This window comes from Drosophila willistoni, unplaced genomic scaffold (assembly GCF_018902025.1).
Source record: "Drosophila willistoni isolate 14030-0811.24 unplaced genomic scaffold, UCI_dwil_1.1 Seg169, whole genome shotgun sequence".
NCBI lineage: Eukaryota > Metazoa > Arthropoda > Insecta > Diptera > Drosophilidae > Drosophila > Drosophila willistoni.
The window spans coordinates 5,047,411-5,070,644 of record NW_025814128.1 but is presented as its reverse complement, the minus strand read 5'-3'; the positions used below and the strand labels follow the sequence as shown (position 1 = coordinate 5,070,644).

Genomic DNA, 23,234 nt, shown 5'->3' with positions numbered 1-23,234 from the left:
CCTTCGTCAACACCGATACATACGTTGGTAAACTCATTCTGTATCTTAAACTGGAGATTTATTAACCAAGATTTTAAGAAATTAAATTGATAATCCAAAAAAGCAAAAATTGTTGGTCATTTTCCTGAAGAAGCCATGCTGAAAGTAAACTTTAAAATATCACCTAATACTTACACCAATTTAAATAACTCTTTCATATAAAGAATGGGGACTGGAAGACCTCGACCGCATTATTTATCATAGACAACAGCCAGAGTACTGATTTTATTAAACCAAGCGGAGAAGCAACTTACGCTTTTCGCCTATTAAACAGTTCTATTCCAACAATAACAATAGATGGTTTACAACTATCAATTCTAGCTAATAAAATCTTCAATAATATTTGACTGTAATTTAAACATTGTAAAACATTTTATTTTTTAACTGTAAAATAGATTAAAAACACAGTTAAATTATAAACTTATTTTTGAACGATCAATATTTATATTTATATCGTGTCGAATTTGGGGAGTCTTCTCGACGGTCTTAGTGCAGTCTTGATTAATAACAATGGAGAACCTTTTCATAAGACAATACTTTGTGTCACATAGATTCAACAAGAACTGAATGATAAATATTGGATTATTGTGATCAATCAAAATATTTTCGACAAGCTCAACTTCCAGTTCAACAAATCCTTTGTCCAAACATCCACTTGTAGAATTTACCTTAAAACCTTTATTCAAGCTTGTTAGTGACCACTTCTGTGGAGACTCAGTTGCATACTTCAGATTTGCTGATAACATTATTATAAAGTTTATAGTGCTTTTATGATAACATGGTAGGGTTTTGAAAAACAAGCACTGATTTTTATTCTCCGTCTCGTTAGCGGTGGTAACTCGGCTAAAGTCCAGTAAAAATGGTTGGGATGAAAGTGTTTTTAGATCTACTTCAACAATAGTGTGGTTGTTGGTATCAGCCACCAACAACTGATTTCCATCCGCCGATATACATATACTTGCTGGTTCTTTAAAAGAAATCGGATTTCCTTCCTTATTTTTTATGGATAATGTTGAAATGCTGTTTGTCTTAGGATCGATAACCTTAATTTTGTGATTATAAGTATCAGCGACATAAACCTTGTCATCAACATGATTATAAGCCACACCCAGAGGATGCTGGAGTTTTGCGTTGAATAGTTTTCCGTCAAGATCACCAAACGCAAAAAGATTCTGAAAATAAAAAATATTTAAATCAATTTTTTATTTTATATTCTCAAATATGCACAATCCGTTTTCAAACTGATCGGACGTGCTTACGGAAATAAAAAATAAAAGAAACAAAACAAATATGAAAGAAGCTAACTTCGGCTATGCCGAAGTTTATTTACCCTTGCAGTCCTTGGCAATAATGATTTTACATGTTCAAAATTCTTTTGGTTTGGTTCTTGCAACTCAGTCCATCAAGACACAAACAGAACATTGTGTGTGTATGTGTGCGTGTGTGTGTTTTTTTTATATCCTTGCAGAGGGTTTTATAAAATTGGTCAGATGTTTGTAACGCACAGAAGGAGACCTTTCCGACCCCATAAAGTATATGTATTCTTGATCAGCATGAGAAGCTGAGTTGATATAGCCATGTCCGTCAGTCCGTCCGTCCGTCCGTCCGTCTGTGCATATGCGATTTACTCAGCCGTCTTAAGAGCTATCGGGCTGAAATTTTTTTTCGGGGTTTTTTATTACCCGGAAAAAAATAAAACCATCAGGATCGGACCACTATATCATATAGCTCTAGAAGAAACATTTTCGTAAAAATTGGAGTATGCTATGAAATTTACATATGCGATAATATTGGATATAAAACCCCAGATCCCAAAATTTGAATGTGATCGGATAAGTATAACACAAGTTACAGTCAATATAATAATCGGCTCTGCTCCCAGCTCTACCGGCAGCGCTGCTTGCTGTCTACTACGTCTTTCGTCATCAACAGAATACATGCCTACACACACAGACGAACCGCTACAAAAACTGTATGTGTATGCGTGCGTTGCTTTGCTTTGGGAATGAGTGAAAAAGAACAAATTGTAAAATAGAGAGTAAAATTGTTTTGTTTGTATATTGATGAATTGAGTTGCAGAAAACAAACATGTAAAATTATTATTACCAAGGACTGCAAGGGTACATAAACTTCGGCATAGCCGATGTTAGCTTCTTTGATATTTTTATTTCATTTAAAACATTAATAACATGATTACAAATAACAGAGACAGTGCCCCTCAACTGAATAGGTTTAAAAAATATTTCTTCTCTTTTTTCTTCTCTCTTTGTTCCTATGGCATTTTTACCTTCTTTCTTTTTTGTCTCGAACTCTCATTTGGTTACTCACAATATGACAAAAATATGTAACGGGTTCTATGCAACGGTAAGTCAGAATTTTGCTTTCATCGTGAAATTCACTAAATGTGTGGTCTATTTTTGGCTCATCTGATTAGGTTTGACAACTTTGACTTCACTTTTGGATTGACTGCGTGATTCGAAAGACATAATTTCTTTGGTCTACTTAAATTTAAAGTAATTGCTATCACCCATAGGGTGAAATGGTATATTAAAGTGCCAAAATGTATGTAACAGGCAGAACGAAGCTTCTCCGACCCCATAAAGTATATATATTCTTGATCAGGATCAACAACCGAGTCGATCTAGTCATGTCCGTCTGTCCGTCCGTCCGTCCGTCTGTATGAACACGCAGATCTCGGAGACTATAAGAGCTAGAGCCACCAAATTTGGTATGTAGACTCGTGTGGTATGTAAATGTATAGAGTTAATTGGATTTTGGCCACGCCCCCTTACGCCCCCAGAATTTACATAAAACTGTTTTTCTTTAAAAGTATAACAGATAGAGACATCAAATTTGGTTTATATACTCGTTTAGTTAGCGCGCAGAAAATAATTGTTCCAACTTTTTGCCACGCCCCCTTCCGCCCCCGGAATTTACATAAAACTGATTTTCTTAAAAACTATGTAGCTTTCATTATGTATCCGACATTAAATTTGGTATGTAAGCTAGCTTAAATGACGCGCAGATATTGACTAAAAATTTTTTTTTTTATTTTGCGACGCCCATTTCCGCCCCCGCAAATTGAACAAAACAACAAGACAAAACTAACAAAGCTAAAGTCACCGAATTTAGTATGTTTACTGGCTTGGTATGCGCGCAGAATATATATTTTCCGCCTCCATAATTTAGAAAAAAACGATTGGCTCTTGCAATTTTTTGACCATCGCAATAAAATTTGGCGGACTGATTATTCTTATCTATTTCTACCAAACTACCAAATTTGATTGAAATCGGACTAGAAACATGCAAAATATGCGTATGAACGTGTTTTGCTACGCGATCCATAAGGGCAGAATTGGCCGTTGGCTAGTGGCGGCGCTAGAGTGCTCGTGTGTTTGTAGAGTGAGCGAGATAGCATATGGTGTGAGGCATGTTAAAAAAAAAATAATAGACATACATTTGGTTTTAGAAATTTTAAATATTTGTTTCACGTGGTGTATGGTATACCCAAGTCGGCGAGTCGACTTACTTACTTCATTTTAATCAAATTAAAGGCTATTTTAAATCTGGCCTAAAACATAATGAAATAGCAAAGAAAATTGGTCGAAGCCAAATTAGCCGAAGTTGAAATGAAAGGAGGAAAAAAATATGCTACAACTGCATCAGAGAGGCGACTAATCCTTCGAATTCGCTTTGAATTCGAATACTCTTTCTTATAAATTTAGTTTTTTGGCTTTGTGGAATATAGGAAAAACGAAAAAAATCCGGCACTTTTATTAATTATACCCTTGCAAAAAGGGTATATTAATTTTGGTCAGAAGTGTGCAACGCATAGAAGGAAGCATCTCCGACCATATTAAGTATATATATTCTTGATCAGCACGAGGAGAAGACTTCAAATAGCCATGTCCGTCCGTCAGCGCAAACTCCTCCTAGACCGTAAGAGCTACAGAGCTGAAATTTTGCATGTAGGCTTGTATATAGTGCACAGGTTGTATATCTCGGATTCAGCCGGATCGGACCACTATATCTATCATATAGCTCCCATACAAACGGGAAAGTCACGAACAGTGACTTTTCTCAATAACTTTTTTATTTTCTGAGCTATTATCGTGAAATTAAATATTTATGAATTTATTGCACTAACAAACGACTGTGCTAAATTTGACTATATCATATAGCTCCCATAGGACCGATCGGTCGAAAACAGTGACTTTGGTCAATAATTTCGTTACTTTTAAAGCAATTGTTTTAAAAATGTATAGTTGTCAGTTTAGCATAACTATTAATGACTGATTAAGATCGGGCGATTATATCATAAAGCGTCCATAGGAACAATCGGTGGTGAACAGTGACTTTGATCAATAACTTCGTTATTTCCTTCGTTCTTTCGCAAACATTAGACCTTTTACACAAAAAACTTGCAAGGGTATACAAACTTTGACGCGGTCCAAGTTAGCCCCGGATTCTGGTTTTTTTAAATCAGTGGATACTATCTTCTTTAAGCTAATCAAGCGCTGATATAAAAGGCGATAAAAACACTCAATTATTATTTGCGAGATATGCTCAATAATATGTGTTTTTTTCTTAGAAAATAGTTCAAAATAAAGTTAAAATTAAAATCCAATATTCATTTAAATGGGGGTAGAAATTCACATATTGCTTTGTTGTTTTCCCGCTGCTTATTTTTCGATTTTTTGTTTTTGCTCCCACCCACGCATCCGTTAACTTCGCTCATGTGAAATTTTATGAATTTTATGGAATGCGGGATGAATTTAAAACCTTGTCATCTTGCGTTCATAAGCTTCAAGAAGAGTTTTTAACGATAGAGATTCAATTTAGAAGTTCGAAACTTTTCATTGAGTCTCCGACTCCAGAGAGGGCCAGGTTTCAGGGTGCGCCTCCCACTTCTTCGGCACCTCTATCTTTGCCAGCTCTGGCTTCCGGAAATGATTTCACCAAATGTACAGTAGCTGATATCTTTTAGGAGTCCGGCGTTGCCAATAGTCTCTTCTCATTTCCCCTGGACCAGTGGGCTAAAATTAGTTATACCTGTTTCCGTAGGCATTTCGTATCAGGTAGTTAAAAATCCATTATTTTTAAAACGGATATATGTATATAGTCAGATAGTATTTTAAATACATTACTAGGCAATTTTAAAAAATAAACAACGCACAATCTACAGCGAAATATGCATTCGCTTTTCATCCTTATACCTGCGGCGTGTTATTTTGGAAGCGACGCCCAGTTGGGCCTCTGCTCGGATAGCGATGCAAAAATCAGTTTTTTCAAGATTGCGTTTGGCCAAAATGAATTATACTATCGACAGGGAATACTTCAGAGATTATGAATCCAAAAAATTTTTGAAATCGGTTGAGATTCATGGGTGCTAGAGATGCCCTAAGTTGAGACATTTTTAGTAAATGGAAATAAATGATAATTTGATAATATTGGGCGATTTCAACAATCGATCCTAGATTTTGGTTTTATCTGAATAGTATGTTCATTATTAATAGCATGTTTCATAAATATTAATGATTATCTAAATCGTTATTGAACTAGAAGCGTTTAAAAAATACACTAAATATTGGCGTTTTTTAACTTTGGTGGAATACAACTAACAAGGATCAACTAGTATCACAACCGGACTGCATAGACTAGGTAGGTGAAATATTTACCTATCAGATGTATATGGTCCTATTCGGAGCCCTGCGACTCCGATGCAGAAGCCATTAAACTAAGGTAACCTCGCCTAAAAAATGAGCTGCAAGGTATAAGGAAGAAGAAGAGCGCATGCGTATTTGCCTGTAGCTTCTTTATATTTAAATAATAACATTTCGTAATGCTGTTTTGTAAATACTACGTGTTCATACATATGCCTTTCTACTATGTTAGATTACTAATTACCTGTTTTGGAAAAACTGACAAGGTAGGTAAATGTTATTTAAGTTGGTGAAAAATTGGTCCTAGTTGTAAGTTGGTCCTTTTTATTTCCGTTTACCAAATTGGATGTAAATATTAAGTTTTTTACCCAATTAATACAAAAAGGGTAATACCGATTTTGCGTTCTACCTAGTTAATTCAAAAAATATAACATAAAGAGTTAATTGTTCCTCTCGTTTGCGACAGTTTATTTTTAACTCCATAAGTGGAAACACCTTAGATCCGGACTGAATAGTATTTGTCAATATAATTCAAGACAGTTTAATTTGTTTGTGCAAAAATGTTGTTAAAGAACGAAAGGATTTTTAAACTTTTCCATGTCTGTGAAAAACCATGATTTTGAAATGTGATTGCTGAAGGAGATGGGCGTTTCATTCGAAAACGCTAGTACGGAGCTTAAGTTAAAAATCAAATATACACTCTATAACTTAAGGCAAAAATGGATCGCAAGCACAGAAAATCTAGCAAATTTCGTGAAAAAATGAAGTTTGGCTTTGATGAGTATAAGTGATTCGTAGATTCCGAGCAGGAAGATGTTCAACCATCAACCAGCCGAGGAAGAGAAGAGGAAGGCTGCATAAAGATACTAAATAAAATTAAGGAAAGTATTCCAACCCCTAAACTTAGTCACTAAGTACACTGAGGAAAATTCATTTTCCTTATTTATGGACCTGGGATTGACGAAGGAGAAGTTCGAAATTTTATGGAGTTCCTTAAAAAGGAACATCCATCACGTCAACTTTCTTCAATCGGTGGTGAACAGTGACTTTGATCAATAACTTCGTTATTTCCTGAGCCGTTCTTTCGCAAACATTAGACCTTTTACACAAAAAACTTGCAAGGGTATACAAACTTTGACGCGGTCCAAGTTAGCCCCGGATTCTGGTTTTTTTAAATCAGTGGATACTATCTTCTTTAAGCTAATCAAGCGCTGATATAAAAGGCGATAAAAACACTCAATTATTATTTGCGAGATATGCTCAATAATATGTGTTTTTTTCTTAGAAAATAGTTCAAAATAAAGTTAAAATTAAAATCCAATATTCATTTAAATGGGGGTAGAAATTCACATATTGCTTTGTTGTTTTCCCGCTGCTTATTTTTCGATTTTTTGTTTTTGCTCCCACCCACGCATCCGTTAACTTCGCTCATGTGAAATTTTATGAATTTTATGGAATGCGGGATGAATTTAAAACCTTGTCATCTTGCGTTCATAAGCTTCAAGAAGAGTTTTTAACGATAGAGATTCAATTTAGAAGTTCGAAACTTTTCATTGAGTCTCCGACTCCAGAGAGGGCCAGGTTTCAGGGTGCGCCTCCCACTTCTTCGGCACCTCTATCTTTGCCAGCTCTGGCTTCCGGAAATGATTTCACCAAATGTACAGTAGCTGATATCTTTTAGGAGTCCGGCGTTGCCAATAGTCTCTTCTCATTTCCCCTGGACCAGTGGGCTAAAATTAGTTATACCTGTTTCCGTAGGCATTTCGTATCAGGTAGTTAAAAATCCATTATTTTTAAAACGGATATATGTATATAGTCAGATAGTATTTTAAATACATTACTAGGCAATTTTAAAAAATAAACAACGCACAATCTACAGCGAAATATGCATTCGCTTTTCATCCTTATACCTGCGGCGTGTTATTTTGGAAGCGACGCCCAGTTGGGCCTCTGCTCGGATAGCGATGCAAAAATCAGTTTTTTCAAGATTGCGTTTGGCCAAAATGAATTATACTATCGACAGGGAATACTTCAGAGATTATGAATCCAAAAAATTTTTGAAATCGGTTGAGATTCATGGGTGCTAGAGATGCCCTAAGTTGAGACATTTTTAGTAAATGGAAATAAATGATAATTTGATAATATTGGGCGATTTCAACAATCGATCCTAGATTTTGGTTTTATCTGAATAGTATGTTCATTATTAATAGCATGTTTCATAAATATTAATGATTATCTAAATCGTTATTGAACTAGAAGCGTTTAAAAAATACACTAAATATTGGCGTTTTTTAACTTTGGTGGAATACAACTAACAAGGATCAACTAGTATCACAACCGGACTGCATAGACTAGGTAGGTGAAATATTTACCTATCAGATGTATATGGTCCTATTCGGAGCCCTGCGACTCCGATGCAGAAGCCATTAAACTAAGGTAACCTCGCCTAAAAAATGAGCTGCAAGGTATAAGGAAGAAGAAGAGCGCATGCGTATTTGCCTGTAGCTTCTTTATATTTAAATAATAACATTTCGTAATGCTGTTTTGTAAATACTACGTGTTCATACATATGCCTTTCTACTATGTTAGATTACTAATTACCTGTTTTGGAAAAACTGACAAGGTAGGTAAATGTTATTTAAGTTGGTGAAAAATTGGTCCTAGTTGTAAGTTGGTCCTTTTTATTTCCGTTTACCAAATTGGATGTAAATATTAAGTTTTTTACCCAATTAATACAAAAAGGGTAATGCCGATTTTGCGTTCTACCTAGTTAATTCAGAAAATATAACATAAAGAGTTAATTGTTCCTCTCGTTTGCGACAGTTTATTTTTAACTCCATAAGTGGAAACACCTTAGATCCGGACTGAATAGTATTTGTCAATATAATTCAAGACAGTTTAATTTGTTTGTGCAAAAATGTTGTTAAAGAACGAAAGGATTTTTAAACTTTTCCATGTCTGTGAAAAACCATGATTTTGAAATGTGATTGCTGAAGGAGATGGGCGTTTCATTCGAAAACGCTAGTACGGAGCTTAAGTTAAAAATCAAATATACACTCTATAACTTAAGGCGAAAATGGATCGCAAGCACAGAAAATCTAGCAAATTTCGTGAAAAAATGAAGTTTGGCTTTGATGAGTATAAGTGATTCGTAGATTCCGAGCAGGAAGATGTTCAACCATCAACCAGCCGAGGAAGAGAAGAGGAAGGCTGCATAAAGATACTAAATAAAATTAAGGAAAGTATTCCAACCCCTAAACTTAGTCACTAAGTACACTGAGGAAAATTCAATTTCCTTATTTATGGACCTGGGATTGACGAAGGAGAAGTTCGAAATTTTATGGAGTTCCTTAAAAAGGAACATCCATCACGTCAACTTTCTTCCCCGATACAAAAAAAAATTGGATTTGCCAAGAAGGAAGCAGTACGGTTACGATTAAGTTTGATCACAACGTTAAGGTGTCAAATTTGCAAAAAAAAACTTAGACGATTCAACAAGTGAGGAGAACTGCTACGAATATGGAATATCTCCGTTGCCTTGCAGAATAAAGTGTATGGATTTTGTTCTGAAGCTAGATTACACACTTCCTCGGCCAGGACAAATAAAAACGGATAATACACCTCGTGAAAATATACAGAGTAGAAAGGAGATTATAGAAGCTGAATTCTCTCGGAAGCTGGGACTGAAAGTTGACTGCCCAAAGCACGGATACGGGAACACGAATAATGGAAATACTTCAAGGAGATCTTTTGAAAATTATGAGATGATACCTTTAATAACAGGTGTTAGTCAAGAGGATCATTAAAATCATTGGCTGGTATCTTGAATGTTATAAATTGCATTGAAATGGTAAATTGTGAAAAATTTGCCGAATATACTTCAAAAACTGCTCAACTTTTGACTGAATTGTATCCGCAAAAAAAACTTACCTTAACGGTACATAGGATTTTGGCTTACGTAAAGGATTTAATAGAATTTCAGTGTTTACCAATTGGAGAGCCATCCGAAGAAGCACAGGAATGTAAAAACATGGACTACAAAAGGTTCATACACTAATACATTAAAAACTTCCCGTGACAAAATGAAGACCTTTTTAACATGCTGGCAGTCTCGTCGGACCCACTTATTGCATCACATGTGCGATCACGAAAGGATTTGGAAAATAGCAACTATAGTCCCGAAATGATGAGTTTATTAGATATTGTTGCAAATATTTAAAATTATTTTGAAAAAAATCAGCCATCAATAGCAAATTTTCAAAATTAACCTAAAAAATTTTTTTATTTAAGTTTTTGGAATTATGTTAAAAAATAAAATTAAAACATTGAAAAATGTTACATAGTTGTTCAAAATAATCATAAAGTGCATTTGTGATTGAAAAAAAAACAGGCTTCGGTCCATTTTTAACGGAAAAACATGCTTGGAAATATTTTCTGACTTTGACCTTGAATATTACAGCACCACAAACACCCAGCACACTCGCTTAATGTATTCTTTATCATAAGCTTTTTAAATTTTCAAAATCGCTTTATCGGTTTAGAAGCTATGATTTTTGCAATCTAAAATGCCAAAAGGCCCCACTGTGCGACGTGTCTTAGTCTTTTGCACACTTAGACTATACCCATCTAATAGGTAAATATTTAATCTACCCAGTGAATGTGGTCCTGAGGTGACCACTGTTAGTTCTTTTCCTCCAAAGTTCAAATAACGATAATATCTAAGCCCCTCTAGGTAAATATCAATTTTAGTAATTATTACAATGTATGTAACAGAATTCTAATAAAGAAAATACTTTTCAGATAAAACTTAAATATACAAGATCGATTGTTTAAATCGCCCAACATTCTGTTTTAAGGTTCAAATTTTTAAGGTATATATGTATATTCTTGATTCATGAGAAGCTGAGTCGATATATGTCCATGTCCTTCTGTCCGTCCGTCCGCCGGTGCGTTTGCCTTTTAATCAGGCATCTTAAGAGCTATTGGGATAAAACTTGGGATTTGAGCTACTTAAAACCGGAGTAAGATAAAGTATGAAAATCATTAGGATCTGACTATATAGCTCCAGAAGAAACATTTTCATAAAAATTGGAGTATCCCCATGAAATTTACTAATATAATTGTAAAATATCAAAGAAGCTAACATCGGCTATGCCGAAGTTTAGATACCCTTGAAGTCCTTGGCAATAATAATTATACATGTTCAAAATTTGTTTTCTGCAACTCAATGCATCAATATGCAAATAAAACAATTGTACTCTTTATACTACAATTTGTTCTTCTTTTTCCCTCATTCCCCAAAGCAAAGCTACGCACGCATACACATACACTTTATGTACCGTTGCGTCTGTGTGTGTATGCATGTACTCTGTTGATGACGAAAGACGTAGTAGACAGAGCTGGGAGCAGAGCCGATTATTATATTGACTGTAACTTGTGTTATATTTATCCGATCACATTCAAATTTTGGGATCTGGGGATTTATATCCAATATTATCACATTCGTAAATTTCATAGCATACTTCAATTTTTATGAAAATGTTTCTTCTAGAGCTATATGATATAGTGGTCCGATCCTGATGGTTTTCATACTTTATTTTTCCCGGGTAATAAAAAACCCCGAAAAAAAATTTCAGCCCGATAGCTCTTAAGACGGCTGAGTAAAACGCAAACGCACAGACGGACGGACAGACGGACATGGCTATATCAACTCAGCTTCTCATGCTGATCAAGAATATATATACTTTATGGGGTCGGAAACGTCTCCTTCTGTGCAACACGTAATCCCTTAGTTCCTGGGTCTTAAAAGTGCACTTAATTATTGTTTTTGCAATCTTTGATACTATTCTTTCCCTAAGGTGAATATAGATATAAATCACAATCTGCAGAAAGCGTCGATTAATACAATGGATGAGCTTTGTGCTATAAATACTAACACTAATGAAAACACACGTGAAGAATTAAACAGAGAACGTAAAAACGAAAACGAACAGCCCACCACAATAGCAAAGAATCACAAAAACAATTATTACGTTATTCTGGACACTGCAGAGCACGACGAAAGTGTATAAAAAAATTCGAAAAACAAGTGTTTATGAACAAGCTTAGAAAAGAAAGAGAAGCAATAACACAAAATAATACAACCAATTCAACAACAACACCCGCTACCTAATAATAGCGAAACACATATTAATAATACAAAAAAATAAAAACAAAGATATTTCTCCAATAAATGTTTTTGATATACAGTGGTGCTCATAGACTTAAGCCACTGCCACTACTATAAACTGTTTTCTTCATAACTTTTTTAAACATATTTATTTCGCCCTGAAATTTTTACATTTTGTAACAATATTATTGAAGCAGCTGATCACAGAAAAAAATGATCAGTAGGAATTCGAGGGTTCCCAAAAAATTGACTAAATGTCAAAAAGAGGTTTCCGCCCTGCTCACATACTTAAGCCACCTTGAGATAAAATCGTGAAACATGTGTTTTTTTCAGGGAAAGTTGTGTTATTTGTTTTCTACACTAAAACATTGAATACTAAAAACGTTTCCCAAAACAATTTGACCGCTATAGCTAAAAATAAAAATACGAATCCGGCCGAAAAGAAACTAATATGGGAATATTACGAAAAAAAAAACAAGTATTCTACAAATTAGTAAGGCTTTACATTTTTCGAGTGGGAAAGTCAGAAATGGCATTGCATTTTATAAGAAACATGCAACCTGGGAAAATATTCCAAGTGAAAAGCCCAGAAAAACCACTTTAAACGACGATAGACTGATTGCCAAAATCAGTTAAGCAGATGCTTTCTTGACTTCGACGCAAATCAGAGGTCAAATGGTGGCAGATAATGGCTTGAATGTGTCATCTCAGACCATAAGAAGAGGACTAAATGAGTTTGGGCTATATGGACGCATATCCCAGAAAAAACCATTGCTGTCAATTAAAAATGTTAAATATCAAAGAAGCTAACTTCGGCTATGCCGAAGTTTATATACCCTTGCAGTATACTTGGCAATAATATTTTTCCTTTTTGAAATTTCTTTCCCTGCAACTCAATTCATCAATACACAAACAAAATATTATTTCTCTTTTTACCACAAGTTTTTCTTCTTCCATCATTTTCTAAGCAAAGCACGGCACGCATACACATACAGTTCATATAGCGTTGCGTCTGTGTGTGTATGCGTGTGCTCTGTTGATTTGATGATGGCAGTAGTAGGCAGCAAGCAGCGCTGCCGGCAGCGTTTGAACCGATTTATATTGACTGTAACTTGTGTTCTATTTATCGGATCAGATTCAAATTTTGGGATCTGAGATTTTATATCTATTACTATCATATTGGTAAATTTCATGGGGATACTCCAATTTTTGCAAAAATGTTTCTTCTAGAGCTATATGATATAGTGGTCCGATCCCAAAGATTTTCATACTTTATCTCACCCGGGTAAAAAAAAGCTCCCAAAAAAAATTTCATCCCGATAGCTCTTAAGATGGCTAAGTAAAACGCGTACGCACCGACGGACAGACGGACAGACGGACATGGCTATATCGACTTAGCTTCTCATGCTGATCAAGAATATATATACTTTATGGGGTCGGAAACGTCTCCTTCTGTGCGTTACAAACATCTGACCAATTTTATAATACCCTCTGCAAGGGTATAAAAAGCCCCTTCAATTCGCCACAGAGCATATTCAAAAAGGTGCCAATTTTTGGACCATGATTGGTTGGACCGATGAATCCATGTTTAATGTCTTTGGGAGTGATGGTAAACCATATGTAGGACGTCGTCCCAACAACCAATGGACCTCAAATACACGATGAAGACCGTTAAACATGGTGTTACTTCGATTATGTTCTGGGGCTGTTTCACCTCATCGGGCGTAGGTCCGCTAATGAAGATAGAAGGCATTATTTACGGCGAAATGTACAGGGACATCCTTATTAACAATTTATCTGGAGAATATGCCGATAATTTGCCACTTACCTGAATATTTCAACAGGACAACGACCCGAAACACTGCAGCAAGATAGTCAAGTCGTGGCTTAACCAAGAGACAATGAAAGTTTTGCAACGACCACTGACTTGAACCCTATAGAGATCTTGTGGGGAATTATCGAACAAGTCGTTGGCCAAAAAAAAGCATCAAATAAAAAGGATTTGTGGCGAATTTCGCAAGAAGAGTGGAAGAAAATCACCCCTCAACAGTGCGCACGTCTTGTAGGCTCAATGCCAAAGCGTTGCTCCACTGTTCTTAAGCAGAAAGGTCATCCCACTCAATATTAATGTAAATTCATGAAAATTATGAGAAATATTGGGCAAATTTTAACTTTTTCAACATTTTTTTTCAGGTGGCTTAAGTATATGAGCAGGATATTTTCGTGATGGTCTTAGATTTTTTAAGTTTTTCCTTAAATATATATTTTTATAACTTTGTTATTCTGTTATTAGAACAATGATATATAGAACTAATGTGACACAAAAAATTGGAGCTGTGGTTGAAGTATCCGGGTATCAAAAAAAAATTTCAGCTGACTCAAGAACATTATTATATATTATATAGAACATTATTCTGTTCTCATAATAAAAATAGTCCATATGGATATCGATACAAATTCAAAATGTAACTTTCTCACATTTATTGATCGATTTTCAAAATTTGCTTACTTTCTCGAAGACCGTAATAACCAGACTATAATTGAATGCGCATGTACAAGTCCCAAAGAGGTCGGTTCGAAAAATTTTTCACTGATAATGAGTTTAATAGCATAAATATAAAAGAATATTGTTAAACCGAATAGTTACACTTGCAATTCAGATGTTGAAAGATTCCATAACACACTAACAGAGAAAATTAAAATTGTGTATTTTGAAAACAAAAACTTATCAATTATAGAAAAAGTGAGGAAGGCCATATAATATTATAATAACAGCTATCACTCGGCAATACAAAATACGTCAATGAATATTGAATACGGAAACTGCGATAAATAACTTATTTAGAACAAAATTCTAAAATATAAAGAACAATACATTACATCTATAAATTTGAAGAAACTAGAAACGAGGGGTATATTAAAAAATAAAGGTCTCTAAGACACAAAAATGAACTATCGAAATATCGAAAATTTAATTGTGTAGTGCATAGTTCTACTATAAAACGAAGGGAGAAATTTCGGACTTAATTATTTGTTAACCATATTATTAATTTAATATTTACTATAATCTGAATGTCTTACATACATATGTATATTTGGATTGTAAAACTCAGTAGAGTCTTAAGCTAAACGATGGGGAAGTTATGTAGTCAAAGTAAACAATAAATTGTTTTTCCCGACTTGTGTGAAATTGTTTGTTGGCGACTCTTTTTTTTGCTTAATTCAATTTTTTTTAAATTATCATCGAGCATTTAAGATTTCGGTACAATTCTCAAAAATTACCAACAAAAAAAGGAAGAAATGTTGCTCGGATTATGTTTTTCACAGCTTACGATGCTGTCTCAATTTGTTTTCCTATTTTTCTAAATAACGGCCGAAAGGAACAAAAAGCTTCCAATCATAGTCGTTTTGTGCTTCTATAACCTTCGATGACAGCCTGAGAAGAAGCCCAACGTTGGCGAACGAAATAAGTAAATGGGACAGATTGCTTTGCTGTCATTTGTTAGATAAGCACATGAAATTGGTACTTTGAATAACAAATTTCTTTAAATCTTTTAAAATTAACAAAAAAAAAGTGATTATATATGTTGTTATTTGTAACTATTTTTTTTTATACCCTTGCAAAAAGGGTATATTAATTTTGGTCAAAAGTGTGCAACGCATAGAAGGAAGCATCTCCGACCATATAAAGTATATATATTCTTGATCAGCACGACGAGACGAGTTCAAATAGCCATGTCCGTCCGTCCGTCCGTCCGTCTGGATCAACGCAAACTCCTCCTAGACCGTAAGAGCTACGGAGCTGAAATTTTGCATGTAGGCTTGTATATACTGCAGGCGTTGTATATCTCGGATTCAGCCGGATCGCATCACTATATCATATAGCTCCCATACAAATGACAAAGTCACGAACAGTGACTTTTCTTAATAACTTCGTTATTTTCTGAGCTATTGTCGTGAAATTTAATATTGGTGAGTTAATTACACATATAAACGACTATGCCAAATTTGATCAAGATCGGGTAACTATATCATATAGCTCCCATAGGAACGATCTTTCGAAAACAGTGACTTTTGTCAATAACTTCGTTACTTTTGACGCGATTGCTTTCAAATTGAACATTTGTTAGTTTAATATATCTGTTAATGACTGTGCCAAATTTGATAGGGATCGGGTAACTATATCATATAGCTCCCATAGGAACGATCGGTGGAAAACAGTGACTTTGATCAATATTTCGTTATTTCCTATGCGATTGTAGGCGTTTCTTTTGGACATTAGCCTTTTTAGCTTAAACGTTTTTTCACTTTGATGGCTATAGGTAAGAAAAAAGTTACCAAAAAAGTTGCAAGGGTATACAAACTTTGACGCGGTCGAAGTTAGCCCCGGCCCTCTGGTTTTTTATTAAAAAAACGCCAAGTTTCGCACTCTTATCCGAGGGAGAGCGTGGACGATTTGTGGCACTGTGTGATGTGGAGATCTCAATTAGCAAAATTACAGAACATGTTGGCGAAAATAAAATGACTTAAAGACCGGGAAAATTATGAAAGAAATCTCCGTTCTGATAGCCCAATATTGAGTGACAACTGAATATGCAATTTAGCGATCAAATAAAATATCCCAAAAAGGGAGTAATTTTTCTCCATCGATATCCGCGTGCATAAATCCTGCAGTGATCATATAATGCTTTATATAGAAAAAACTCATGAAACCGGAGCTACTGCTTAGGTATATACAATACAAAGTTTGTACTGTCTGTTTGAACTGTGTGGAAAAATATTGTTTTTAGTAACCAAAAATGTTTAATTTAAACCCCGAGGTGTAGCGCTGTTAAATTCGATAATGCGGGCTCCAAAACAAGTTCGTGTGTCCAGAAATTTTTATATGATTATATGGACGGAATTCCCGTTTATTGAAACTCTAAAGTGTTTTATAACGCATAAAATAAATGCACAAAACTATGTTAAGTTATCCAAGATCGTTTTTGTGCAATTTAGAGAGAATACATACATTTTCTAGCGTGATAATGCACCCAATTATACAATAAAACTCACAAAAGCTTATTTAAAAGTCTCTCCAAATCTTATTTTGTACTACAACAAGCAGACTAGACCCAAATCCGATATAAAAACCTTTAACGCATCTTGATTCAACGGGCTTAAAAGGCTTATAAGAAGCCATTTTTCAAGACTCGGACAAATTGGACATATAAATGCACCAAAACACGCTTAATTAAGCTCGTAAATTAGAATTGGTAAAAAACAGAGGAGAGGGCTATTCAATCGTTTAAAGCTGTTTCAATTGGTTTTTACTTTTCATTTTAAAATTAGGACACAAATTAACAATTTGTCCCAGTTACTTATTTCGTTTAAAAAAAATATTTGGTTGCTTTTTTCTAATTTTGCCCTAAGCTTTTTTCCATTTTAATGGGCTGAAATATATTTAAAAATTTAAGAAGTTAAATGATAAATTTATTTTATTTTAATATCTTTATCGGTTTAGTTGGTATAGATAGCAATGTAGTGTCCCAATTACTTATTTTGCGCTAAAACGAATCTTAGGAGAGACCCATAAAATTCTTCGTTATATCTATTTATTTGCTTAACGGGGAATGCTTATGTTGTGGTTTTCGGTGTAAAGGGTTTCGTTATATCGAGGTTTTACTGTACATATGCTCGCTCGATTCGCATACTTTTAACAGTTTAATTTAACATTTAATCAACTATAATAAACTAAATAATTTTTGCTCTCTTTTCCTCTTTTCAATATTATGTACGCACACGTTGATACGCCAGTTTTTATTTCTTTGGTGACGATGGTCCTATGACGTTTGTTAAATGCTATTGGGATGAACCTTGGTATTTAAGCGATTTATAACCCGGGTGAAAGTATGACACTCGTCGGGACTAATTTAGTGCTATAAGATAAACAGGTGACAGACGTAATAAGCGGAGTCGTTTTAACCAGATTCTACTGTATAAAATATCAAAGAAGCTACTTCGACTATGCCTAAGTCCTTGGCAAAAATATTTGTATATGTTCAAAAGGTTTTTCTTGCAACTCAATTCATTAATACTCAAACAAAACATTCATATTATTACTCTTTTTACTACAATGTTTTCATGTTCCCTCATTCCCCACCACGGCACGCATACATATAGGGTTTGTGTAGCGTTGCGTCTTCAGATTGAAATTTTGGGATGCGGTGTTTTATATCCAATACTATACCATACGTTTTGTATGTCACTGTATGATAGAGTGGTATCCGAGAGAAAAGGACAGAAAAAAATCTCAGTTTCTCATGCTGATTAAGAATATACATACTTTAAGGGGTCGGAAACTTCTTCTGTGCGTTACAAACATCTGATCAATTTTATAATACGCTCAGTAAGAGTATAAAAATAATTTGCAAGGTGTATTTCATTTCCCGTGTACCAAAATAAAAAGGGACAGAGTCAGAGTTTGAATGTTATGTATGTTGTGCATGTGTGCATAAATTTATGGCCAAAGGCTGCAAAAGTAAATAACTTCGGCCTAGCCAAAGTCAGCTTCAGCTTATCTAAAAGCTGAAAAACGAGGTCGTTTGTTTACGAGTATATAAGCTATACTCATAAAAGTAAACCACACGGTACCACACTTATAAACATTCCACTTACCAGAGGATTCCGATCTCCACCAACCACAGGCATCACCTTTCCATCAAGCATAGATGCTTTTCGAATACTTGAACTCTCGCTGTCCGCAATAAACAAGAAATCCTCAGCCATGGCAATACCTGATGGTTGAGCAAATGCCGCGTTCTGAGGATACGAATTGTTGCGATTCTCTTCCAAGCCATTTCCAATCAACGAAACGCAACATCGTGGCTCAAACTTGCGAAATTTCCACCATATAATTCCTTCAGGAAAGTAACCCCAAATCTGATGCGTTCCTGCCATAGAAATTAGTATGATTGTTTTTTCCAAAACATTACGTTCATCGAGATGAAAAGACATATCCATGTCTGGCGTGCGGAAGATTGCGACATCCCAGGGGGACGACATGGATTGTACCGGCCCTGTACGTCCACCTGTGCGTTCGCTGCATTGATGTCCTGTCCCAGCTAGTGTTTCAACAATTCCACCTTGTAAAGAAATTTGTCGCAAAGCGTGATTTTTAGTATCGGCTACGATTAGAGTATCTTCATCGAGAAAAGCAATTCCCTGAGGATTATTAAACCGTGATGTTGTCAAGTCACCGTCAATAAAACCGCTCTCAAATCCTCCAATTTTGTGCTCGACAACACCGTCATTTAACACAACAAGCACACGATTGTTACCAGCATCTGCTATCGCATAGCGATGACCAAGCTGACTTCTAGCTATTTTTGCTGGAAAGCGTAAGTTGGATGCTGGTTGCATATGTGTAGACAGCTTCAATGGCAAACTAAAGTTCTCAATAGTATTGAGGCGTCCAAAATAGGACAGCGCCGCGTCTATAAACTCTTGCAGGAATGATCCATGACCCTCACCCATCAGTAATAACATAGGCACACCATCTGGACTCAATAACAAGATTGACGGCCAACAACGAATGCCTAGAGCGTGCCACAATTCCGAATGTGAGTCGTTGACAATAGGATGTGTGATGCCATATCGTTGAGCTGCCGATAAAATATTATCGGCTATGCGTTCGTTTGCAAACTTGGGACTATGGACACCAACAATGACGAGCCCGTTTTCTATAGGGAATCGATTTTCCAGTGCATACAAATCGGGCAAAACGTGTATGCAGTTTATGCAGCAGTAGGTAAAGAAGTCCAGCAGGACTATTTTTCCGTTCAATTGCCGCAGCGACAGCGCTTGAGTAACATTAAACCAATCCAAATCTACATTCACAAATTATACTATGTATTTAAATATATTATACGATCGGCCCAAAACTTACCAGCTGCAAAGTCGAACTTAAAGGATTTTAGCTTTGCAATGGAAATATCATGCTTAGAATTAGTCCAACGCTCAAAAAAATCATCAAATAATTTAGCTTTTTCTTTAGTGCTACAGCTTTTTTTATAGTTTTGTTGCAACTCCTCCGTTACATATGTAACTATATCAATTGGAGACAGGTCATGAGAGCAATTCATTGTCCACACAGAAACAGTTAATTTTAGCACAGCAACAAAGAGTGCTGAGCAGCCAACTCCCTGATTTATTGTGAGCAACATATACAACCGCTTTTAGTACTTAATTCCCGATTCCCACTCGATACATCTACAGGAACGGTTCGGAATTACAATGGATATAATACTCGATTCCCACTAGAGACCATCCACAATCTCTTTGGGGGATGGTGCATAAGGTTTTGCCGAAATTTTACCATCCATTTCACCATCCAAAGGAGACGTTCCAATCTTGGCCGGTTTGATTGGCCTTTTTATCGATATTTTGCGAATGCAACACTAAACATTTTTCATTCACTGGAAAACGTGCCATTTTTAGCGAAAATGTATGCAATAGATAGCAAAAAACCAAAAAAAAACAAAATTTAAATAAATTTTGCAACGGGTCAAAAATTTTTGCTCAATCTGACCCGAATCTACGTTGCAGAGTTTTAAATTGTCATAGATCAATTTTGTATGATATTTTCGACGGCATCGAACTTATGAGCATTAAACTATGTATGTAGTATATGCTTTTTTTATGTCCGAAAACAAAAAATTATCTGAATTGTTTATATTTTTATTTTACTATTTTTTCATTGTATACAATACTGCAGAAGGGTTCATAAATTTCATATATCACAAATATATCGATGCATTCTCGCGAAATGATCGATCGTGTGTCGAAAAATTTTGTTTAAAAGAAGTTTTTTTTTAATTTTCTCAAAATATAGTGACCATTTTTTTCAATAGTTTTTATTCTTTAGTTGTAATAACGACAGCTTATTATTTTGTTTTTTAATTAGCATACGATCATTTCGCGCGTCATGTTTTAGGTGCAAAGCAATGTACGTTATACGATACGAGAAAGTCCTTGTTTATTTGTATAAAAAAAGTTAACAAAAATTTTTTTTTATTAAACTTTTGGCATAAATTAGGATTAATAATTCTTTTCAGTATGAGGTTAAAGTATACTAGAGAGCTGCATGAATGAGTGAAAAGTCAAATGAATCCATTCGAATTGAATTCGAATGAATGAGTGACAGCTACACAATGAAATGAATGAGTGACAATTCAAAGCATCGAATTGTACTAAGGCACTCGAATCATTAGAATTTATTTATTTATTTATTTATTTATTTACGTCAACTAACACAGCAGTCGACGAAAAAGCTTAAGCTGAAGACAGATAGTAATTAAATAAAGAAGGTAGCTTAGCTTTATACACAACTAAACATCCCCGGCCCGGTGGAGGTGTTTTATTTGCACAAGGTGCCAGCTATGCCCCGATTCACAGCCAATGTGGCCAGGGATGAGTTACAGCCAATCCAAGTCCAGAATATTTTCATTGGTTTCGCTGTAGATGATTAAAAAGTATAGCGCGAAGAGAAGTGACAGAAAGATGAGGAGAGATAAGGTGAGAAAGGTTGTTAAAAGATTGGCAAAGAACACGAAGAGGTTCGTGAAGAGAGTAGTTAGTCAGACATCTACTAAGGTGAATAGGAAAAAAGTTTCTGGTCCGACGTGAGGGAACACAAAAATACAGCGTATCTAGTAAATTGGTAGAAATGACTTCGCCGTTGACTAGTTTATGGAGAAAGAGAATGCCAAAAACAAGCCTACGGTTATAAAGTGAAGGAAGATTAATAAGAAGAAGTCTATCAGAATAAGAAGGTAGGCGAAGACCCGGGTCCCAATTTAGACCGCGTAGCGCAAACTTTAGGAATTGCTTCTGTACCGATTCAATACTACGCTGGTGAACATCATATTGCGGGTTCCACACTGGCGAGCAATATTCTAGAGTAGGGCGAACTAACGAAGTGTATAAAACCTTTGTTACATAGGGATCATCAAATTCTTTGGCCCAACGTTTAATGAAGCCGAGAAGGCAGCTTGCTCTGTTGACAATTGAAGAAATATGAACATTAAATGAAAGTTTAGGGTCAAACATAACGCCTAAGTCTTTGAATGATGGAACACAATCTAACAGAATAGACTTAATAGAGTAATGAGCTAGGAGCGGAGACAAACGACTGAAAGTCATAAAAGAACACTTAGAGGCATTAAGGTGTAATTTATTAACGTGGCACCAATCACAGAACGCATCGAGATCTGATTGCAAGTACTGTTGAAAAGAAGGATCATTATAGGAATAACAAATCTTGACGTCATCCGCAAACATGAGCACGCGTGAATGCGCCAAGGCCAAAGGCAAATCATTTATAAACAATGTAAATAATAGTGGGTCCAGATGACTGCCTTGGGGTACACCTGACGTAACTCGAACAGTTTTAGATATCGAGGAACGAAAAGACACCTTTTGGGTTCTGCCAATAAGATACGACTTTAACCAACCCAATAATTTTGGTGAAAAACCCATGATGTTAAGTTTCGCGAGAAGCAAAGAATGATCAACCGTATCAAAAGCCTTACTGAAGTCAGTATAAATAACATCAGTTTGACACTTTTTACGGAAGCCATGGTGTACAAGGGTAGTCAATTCTAAAAGGTTGGTAAGCGACGAACGACCTTTCATGAAACCATGCTGACAAGGAGAAATAGTGGATCTGGATAGATGTTGAAGAGAAGACGTAATAATTTTCTCAAACAGTTTAGGTATTGCCGAAAGTTTGGCAATGCCACGGTAGTTGGAAACATCCGATTTGCTACCCTTTTTAAAAAGCGGAATAATAAAAGACTCCTTCCATATATCGGGAAAGCTACAAGTCTCACTCGATATAAAGAATAACCGAGGCTTAGATAAGGAAATGGAACACATTTTAAGGATGCAACTAGGTATATTATCAGGACCGGGAACGAATGAAGACTTCATAGATGACAAGCTAGAGAGAATACAGTCTTCAGTAATACTGGGAAAAAACATACAATTTAAATGTGGGATTGAAAAGGGATAGGGTGTGGGATCCGAAACAGTAGTAAAATATGTCGACTGAAAAAATTTAGCAAACAGATCTGCAATATCTAAATCATTATTAGCAGACTGGTCGTTAAGTCTGAAGGTGGAAGGTAGGACATTAGAGCGTCTTTTGGAATTGACAAAGTTGTAAAATCTTTTGGGGTTATTATAAAATTCAGCCTTACAGCGAACGAGATAATTGTTGTAGCATTGAGTATTTAAGAGACAAAATTGAGATTTGGCTATACAATAATTTGCATAGTCAAGTCGCGAACCAGTTTTTTTAAATCTTTTAAAATATCTCGATT

The 23,234-nt window shown here is 35.3% G+C and overlaps 1 protein-coding gene across 1 annotated transcript; it reads right to left on the bottom strand.

The window, feature by feature from the left end:
• Positions 1–381: 381 nt before the first annotated feature.
• LOC6652667 (NHL repeat-containing protein 2) lies at positions 382–20,074 on the bottom strand. Its single transcript, XM_002075070.4, has 3 exons — positions 19,799–20,074; positions 18,529–19,739; positions 382–1,211 (listed from the first exon to the last, which is right to left on the bottom strand). The coding sequence occupies exons 1-3, from the start codon at positions 19,992–19,994 to the stop codon at positions 453–455; spliced, it is 2,166 nt and encodes a 721-aa protein (XP_002075106.1). The 5' UTR covers positions 19,995–20,074; the 3' UTR covers positions 382–452.
• Positions 20,075–23,234: the final 3,160 nt, after the last annotated feature.